At 42.2% G+C, this 7,871-nt stretch overlaps 1 protein-coding gene across 2 annotated transcripts; it reads left to right on the top strand.

Moving 5' to 3' along the window:
- Positions 1 to 55: 55 nt before the first annotated feature.
- On the top strand, positions 56 to 7,853 carry slc5a11 (solute carrier family 5 member 11). 2 transcript variants are annotated; one of them, XM_071473770.1, is made up of 16 exons: positions 56 to 368; positions 1,463 to 1,609; positions 2,577 to 2,648; positions 2,817 to 2,921; positions 3,030 to 3,089; positions 3,218 to 3,322; positions 3,482 to 3,587; positions 3,712 to 3,792; positions 3,879 to 4,084; positions 4,695 to 4,830; positions 5,071 to 5,178; positions 5,277 to 5,427; positions 6,033 to 6,201; positions 6,509 to 6,724; positions 7,032 to 7,206; positions 7,325 to 7,853. In XM_071473770.1, the coding sequence occupies exons 2-16, from the start codon at positions 1,463 to 1,465 to the stop codon at positions 7,558 to 7,560; spliced, it is 2,073 nt and encodes a 690-aa protein (XP_071329871.1). In that variant the 5' UTR covers positions 56 to 368; the 3' UTR covers positions 7,561 to 7,853. The 2 variants fall into 2 exon arrangements, with proteins under 2 accessions (XP_071329871.1, XP_071329872.1); XM_071473771.1 differs by lacking the exon at positions 56 to 368 and having other exon boundaries at positions 1,492 to 1,609; positions 1,696 to 2,648.
- Positions 7,854 to 7,871: the final 18 nt, after the last annotated feature.

Here is a 7,871-nt window from a genome sequence, read left to right as displayed (position 1 = left end):
GACACAGACGCTGACCTTCCACTTATCTTGCTTTATTGATATCACTGCCCACTTCTCCTGTGGAATAAGGTATTAATTTAGAACTCATTCAGCAATCATTTAGCTCCTCCACTGGCAGCAGGAGTGTGTTGTGCAAATGCCTCTCTGCGAAGAGTAATAAATCTTTTACATTTTAACGAAACCTTGTAGTGCGGGAGGAGAAAGTGGAGTTTGATCTTTTGGTGAGCAGGGGGGAAGCTTCGAGACAAACATGACATTCCTGGGATCATCCCCAGGTTACTTGTAACATGCTGTTTTGTTTGGGGAAGACGACGCAGCTCAGGACAGTCCAGCCGGTAGTGATACACAGTGTGATCATTTGCTGAAAGGTGAGTTTATTAACTAAACAATACCATCCAATTCGTAGCCTTAAGATACAGAGCCGAAGCTTAAGTGAATCTTGTAGGATTTCAAGAGATCAAATGTAACTCGGTAAAGTACAGTTTAATGCACCATTCTAGAGCAAGTCTCACAAAGTCTTTCACAAGTCACAGACGTGTTTAAGTGCAGAATTATTATGGCTTCATACACTAATACCAGGACAGGTTTTTAATAATAAGGTCAACTCAACTCTCAAGTTGTGTGTTGTCAGTAAAAGGTTCTGGCATGTGTTGACATTTTTTTCACATCAGGTTGCGTCTTAAGACACTTACTGTAATTATTCTTCCTGTTCATACTGGTGATTAAAATATCATTTTATAACCTCTCTCCGAATCTAAGTGATCGGGGACAAAATCCACAGTCCTTGTTCTGTTTATCTTTGGCTTATATGAGGCTTCAGGTTAGTATCATTCAAAGTTAAAGTCTGCTTTGTACAACATTTCCTCCCCCTCATCTGAGCACTGAAATACTGTTTGGGAAAACACAGAGTAGGAATTTCACACTTAACAGAACTTGGGGGGGGGAAAAACTGAACCTGTCCTTAAGCATTAAAAAGTAAAAGTTCAGAGTATACAGAATGTCCCCTTTCAGCCTCTTATCTGACATTCTTGTATTACACTGTATTTTTTCATGTTAATGTCAAGGTGGAGCTAATTTTAATGTGTGTGTCCTTCTACATTAGAGTAACAAGGTATCATATTTAAGTAGATCAAATGTTCTGTCACATCTGCACATGAAGATCAATCATATCTGTCAAGTAAACATACTTTAGTAAAGGAGTAGAGAGTAGCACATAAAAGAAATGCAAGTATTTTTAGGTTCTGTACACAACATGTGTTTAGTTCATATATACTTATAATTACTTTGAAAAGTTTTTTATTACTTGATAGTCTAAACATTCGAAGAGCCAAGAGTGTGAGGTTGTTAATGCCATACTAGGCGCTACTTACCTGCAACAACACTTATTTACAGTTTATTATGTTTCCTAGTTGAAGATAGTCCTCTACTGTACTCACCACTATGTTCATTTCTTGGTTTCCAGATGACTTTTGATCTTGCAGCAGGGCGCCAAGGGACCAGCATGGCCCCATCTCCATCCCCTTCTCCTGGGACCAGAACTACCCTGGCTTCTGTGGATATAGTGGTGCTGGTGGTCTACTTTCTGCTAGTGCTGGCAGTGGGCCTCTGGGTAAGTACAGGAGGGAAAAAAACAGGTCACTGCTTCAATACTGATACCAAACATTTTAACATAGTAAGCTATTTCCTCTGCGATAGACTGGCGACCTGTCCAGGGTGTACCCCGCCCTCGCCCAATGTCGGCTGGGATTGGCTCCAGCCCCCCTCCCGCGACCCTGTATGGATGAGCGGTATAGATAATGAATGAATGAAGTGACTCTATCATTTTAACTTTATCACAAGTTACACTCCTCACCTCTACAAAAGCCTCAAGCTGGAGGTCCTGCGTTTTTTTCTTTCTGTGATAACAGAGATGGATCCTGTTGCAAATCCTGAGAAAGCAGACATACCTTGACTTTGCTTTCTGTCTCATTGTTTGCTCACAAGAAGAGTTTGGTCCCTGATGACAAAAAATGAAGAAATTTCATTTTTAATTTTTAATTTTAGAGATCCCAAGAGGGATTTTAGAAGTAAACCTTCCTAGTGGCATGACTGTTGTGGTCCAGACAGGTGGACTTTGACAATATTTGTAGTATTTACAAGGGTTAACACCAGGGGGTACAACGGTTTCAGCTCCACATTTCAAGACCATTGTATCGTATGTGACTGTATTAAACTGGGATAAGGCACCTTCAGTTGGGAAACTGGATGTTCTCTAGTGGCAGATCACGATGAAAAAGAGCAAACCCAGCATATAACAGGTCCGGGTCATTTATACTTAGCATACGCAGGCCGCGGGTAGGTACCTTATTCACAATCTTTTCTGTTTTTTCCGCTAACAGAAAATAATGTGTGGTGGTTGATAGTGTGTGTATGTGTAGGGCAGAGCATGTGAGCAGTACTGCTTATTGCACTGGTGCACATGCAGCAAAAGAGTGCCCTTGTAGCAGTTCCTGCAGGTTCCACATATCTCCAGTATGAATCAACCTTTCTTTTCTTCCACACATGTATCTCTAAGAGGTTTTTTCTTTTTCTGCCAGTCCATGTGGAGGACGAAGCGCAACACTGTGGATGGATACTTCCTGGCTGGGAAGAACATGACCTGGTGGCCAGTGAGTCAAACACTGATCATAACAGAACTCTTGAAGTCTGTTTTTGTCACTGCAGCTCAGTCTCTAATCGTTCACACTTTGAAGTCAGATGGAGCCAAAATATTCTGCAGTTCAAAGTGATACACTGAGTTGATCCTGCTTCAGACTCTCTCGTCCATCTGTATTTAGGTGGGTGCCTCCCTGTTTGCCAGTAACATTGGTAGTGGACATTTTATTGGTCTGGCAGGGTCAGGAGCTGCAGCAGGAATCGCGGCCATTGCATATGAATGGAATGTAAGAGAGAGCATATAAGATTCAGTGTGCTACTATAAAAAACAATTTTGGTATGAAATATCAATCACAGTTTTCACTTTTCTTACTGTGTTAAAATGTTGACCTCAGGGTATGCTGATGGTGCTGCTGCTGGGATGGCTCTTCCTGCCCATTTATATTGCCTCTGGGGTGAGGTGTCTCACACGTTAGTGTGTACACACGTATTCACAGAAAAATATCCCACACACACACGTGCACATGCATGATTTTGTTCATTCATTCCATTATAATCATCTTTGATCTATTTTCTCCTGCAGGTAACTACGATGCCAGAATACTTGCAGAGGCGATTTGGTGGGAAAAGAACACAGTTATTTATAGCTGTCCTGTCCTTGTTTATTTACATTTTCACAAAGATATCGGTATGACACACATCCACAGTCATTCTCTAATGCTTTCTACACTGCTGTGTGCATATTTCTGAAGCTTTTTGTTCTCAGTTTTACCTGCTAATCTTCTACAACTACTTCTTCTACTTCTCTGTGGTACAAATCCCATGTGGTGTGTGTGTTTCTTGCCAGGTGGACATATATGCTGGTGCATTGTTTATACAGCTTGCCTTGCAGTGGAATATCTACCTGGCTATAGTGCTGCTGCTGTCAGTCACTGCTCTCTACACTGTCGCAGGTGACGCCTCTCCTTCCCTCGCTATTTTAAAAAGCCACTTGCTAAGACAATGTAGACATAAGAGTGCTGTTTACTGCTTCTTCTTCTGCTGGAAGTGCAGCATGTGTTGTGTGTTGTGTCTCAGGTGGTCTGGCTGCAGTCATCTACACAGATGCTGTTCAAACCGCTATCATGCTGGCAGGAGCTCTCACCCTCATGGGCTTCAGTAAGTCAAATCTGACTGTGCACACACCCTCCCATCACCAGCACTTTGCGTTCCTGTATAAATGACATCGTCACCTCTCTGTTGAGGCTTTGCTGAGATCGGAGGCTGGAATGCTCTGATAGAGGGATACGCCGACGCCATCCCTTCCATCCATGTGCCCAACTCGACCTGTGGCATCCCTCGAGATGACGCCTTCCACATATTCAGAGACCCAGTGAACTCTGACCTGCCTTGGCCTGGCGTCATCATCGGCATGTCTGTCCCCTCTATGTGGTACTGGTGCTCTGATCAGGTACTAATTATCACATATCACGATTCCTTTAATTATGCTCGAAACAGGGGTTTTAAACAAGATGATATTCTGGCAAGCCTGATTCCTACAGGGAAGGCAGTTGAGAGCATATGGGACCTGAGTTGCAAACATACACATAAAATTTTAATCTAAATTTATTTTACTTTTATCATCTATAAAACATTAAAAGTGTATTTTAGTGCTTTCCATCTTGTTTTGCTGTCCACAAATTCCTCATAAGTAAAGTACTGAAAGAGTCTTCATCTGCAAATTCCCATCTTGAGCATTTGGCATGTTTTCCTCCTCATGGAGGTTAAAAAATTCCTTTGATACAATATCAGAGTAGATTTAATGAGTATATTTGTCTTATCAGTTCAACAGCTGTATCTTCTTTTTTTTTCTGCCCATAAAACCTTTACCCTTGATACATGCCAGATTCTTGAGTGATAACAAGTGACGGTAACAGTGATAACACAACGTGATTTCCTTCTGATCCATATATAGGCCCCAATTACAACGTAATTACAGACTAATGAATATCTCAATTACTCATTAACCTGTAGTCACTGGGTGTGAGGTGAGGTTGAGCTGTGGTTGTGATTCTCTGCAGGTGATTGTGCAGCGCTCCCTGTCTGCTAAGACCCTGACCCATGCTAAAGGAGGCTCACTGCTGGCTGCTTATCTTAAGTTTCTGCCTTTCTTTGCCATTATGCTGCCTGGCATGATCAGCAGGATACTGTACACAGGTATGAAATGCATGTGTTTATCAGCGAGTACTGCAGCTGTGTATACACTTATTGTGTAACTATATATGACAGAATTAAGCTGATAAAAGTAGTTGATTTACTAACTGGTCTTCCATACAAAACACGTTTGCATTGTGGTAACGCTGATACTTAAAGAGTTTTAATATTAAAAAAGTGATGTTAAATTGTGTCTGGTGAAAACAGTGTGTGTTGTTGTGTGTTTTTAATGATATTGTGCAGATGATGTGGCGTGTGCAGACCCGGACCAGTGCCAACAGATTTGTGGCAACCCAGTGGGTTGTTCAGATACCGCCTACGCCAGACTGGTCATGGAGCTGCTGCCTGCAGGTGAGGACACTTTTTCCCCCTCAGTTACAGCTCCCATCCTGCCCTTTCCATCCTCTTTTACTCCAGTTTGTGTGTCATTTTTTTTTTTTTTGGTCCAGGATTGAGGGGTCTGATGATGGCGGTGATGATTGCTGCCCTCATGTCCTCTCTGACCTCCATCTTCAACAGTGCCAGCACCATTTTCACCATGGACGTATGGAGGAGTTTCAGATCCCATGCGTCTGAGTGGGAGCTCATGATTGTCGGCAGGTATGTGTGACCACATCTGGACAAGCACACATAACCCAAAATATGGTCCTAGTTGCAGCACACTGTACATACCCTATACTGAAGCCCTGGTTTAAGCCTGCAGCAAAGAGTATTTAAGGCTTTTTTTTTTCCTTAGTATTATTATTATGTCAAGAAAGTTACACATTTTTTAATGGACAATTTGAAAGGAATCAGCAGTCAGCTTTTTCCACTGAGGCCTTATGTTAAAAGATTAAAGGTTTATACAATGAAAAATATTTTATTCCCGCTTGGACCATCTACATTTAAAAAGTAACTGAGTATGCCATTATACTGCCCTTTGGATGAAATCATCCACTAAATTGCATATTAAATTATTACATTTTTCTGTCATGCTCACCCAAACCATAACCGCTCTTTCCACATATTTCCAAGTAACGACTTTACCAGATTTTCTCCTCTACCCTTTGCACACACAGCCTCAGAACCAAATGTACAGTGCTGTTGAGACTTATGCAACACAATCTCAGAGGCTGTCCTGTGATCACGTTATGGCATGTCTTTGAACTGAACTGCTTCATTTTTCATTCACAACACTGATCTTATGTTCCATGTGTGCGGGGCAGGATGTTTGTGCTCGTGCTGTTGGTGGCCTCCATTCTGTGGATCCCTGTAGTTCAGGCCAGTCAGGGTGGGCAGCTCTTCATCTACATCCAGTCCATCAGCAGCTACCTCCAGCCCCCAGTCTCCATCATCTTCCTCATGGGCTGCTTCTGGAAGAGGACAAATGAGAAGGTACACTTTGTGTTTGCATCTCCCATCTCTTCATATAATTTGCTCTTTATGTGCACTGTGGCAAAACTGCGTACAATTCAGCTCGCAATGTGAACCTTATTTCACATTCTATTAAAGACTGAGTTGCAAAGTGAGATCTCTGTTTTGTGTTCAGACCTGTCACTTTCTGCTCCCTGATAGGATGATGATGAAAGCTGCACTGAAGCAACTGTAAATAAAAGCATCTGTCTGTGCTTGTCCTTGACTCTCTCTCTCTCTCTCTCTCTCTCTTTCTCTCTTTCTCTCTCTCTCTCTCCTGCTCTCTCAGGGTGCATTCTGGGGCCTGGTTATTGGCCTGTTGGTGGGCTGCATCCGCATGATATTGGACTTCATTTACCCTGCACCCCTGTGCTATGAGGAGGATGACAGGCCTGCAGTGTTGAAATATGTCCATTACCTCTACTTCTCAGTTTTGCTGTCGGTCATCACCCTGGTTGTGGTGGTTGTAGTGAGCCTGACCACAGAGGAGCCCAAACCAGAGCAGGTGAAGCCACTGAGCCAGATCTTTTATGGTGTTGTAGACTCAATTTCACAGATAAACAAATTCAAATGTAAGATTAAAGTTAGCTCATAAAGCTTTTATTGTAGGTAAACCATATGGTGTCATTAACACCTCACAGTAAATCTAAGGCAAATTGATATTAATTTACAGTACATTGATTCAAAACTGAATCATTGTACTGTGATACAGCCAAATATACATTAACACCCTCTGAAATGTCTTCAAGAGAATAAATCTGATTTTCTTTAAGTTACCTCTTTGTGTCACGTCATGTGTTTTTTTTCAACAGATTAGTCGCCTTACCTGGTTCACAAGGTTTGACCCAGTGGAGCCCAAGCAGCAGGTTTTCACAGTGGAGGGCGGCAGTAAGACTTTTGAAATGATCACTGGTCAGACGGATGAGAGTGGAGCTACAGGAAGAGAGCAGGAGACCAGCAATGGAAACGCATGTCATGACAGGAAAGGTGGGTCTCTGTCCTGCTCGTCATGACTCTTTTCCATTTGACCATTTGTCTTTCTTGCTGGTGAAGGCACCCACTGAACAATTCTAAATGTTTTCTCTCCCCCTCTTGAACTTTCCAGACTCTTCACCCTCCGTGTCCTCCAGCGTCCAAAGCCAGTCCAGGCTGATGTCTGCCCTCTACTGGCTGTGTGGGATGGAAAGACGGAAGGAGGGAGAGAACAGTCCTGTGCCTCCTCCTCCACCTGAACAGACTATCTGTTCTCTGGAAGAAAAGCCACGTCTACAGCTCGTTGTCAATGTCAACCTTATCATTTGCCTCACTGCAATTTCCTTTATCATTGGCTACTGGGCCTGATTGTCAAGGTATGACACTTTTAATGGACACATGGTGTGTGGATTGGGTAAAAACTTGTGTATAGATTTTTGGGTTTTGTTGAAATTGGACTTTCTCCTTGTTAAATTGAAACCGTAAAATGAGATGAGTCCATACAGCTTGCCATGTATTGTTGTAAAATGAATCTGAAAAATCAGATCATTTGTTCTTCATCTTTTACTAGATTCCTGTGTGGCATTGGGTCTTTTGTAATCTTGGTGACAAACATGAAGAAATAATGTCAAAGAATTTGAATAAAAACACAGTTTACAGTCTTTTATGAGTTTATAGCT

The sequence above is a fragment of the Trachinotus anak genome, unplaced genomic scaffold (assembly GCF_046630095.1).
Source record: "Trachinotus anak isolate AG129_WGS33_773 ecotype Australia unplaced genomic scaffold, CSIRO_AGI_Tana_v1 ptg000003l, whole genome shotgun sequence".
Classification (NCBI taxonomy): domain Eukaryota; kingdom Metazoa; phylum Chordata; class Actinopteri; order Carangiformes; family Carangidae; genus Trachinotus; species Trachinotus anak.
This window is presented reverse-complemented; position numbering and strand designations above follow the sequence as displayed.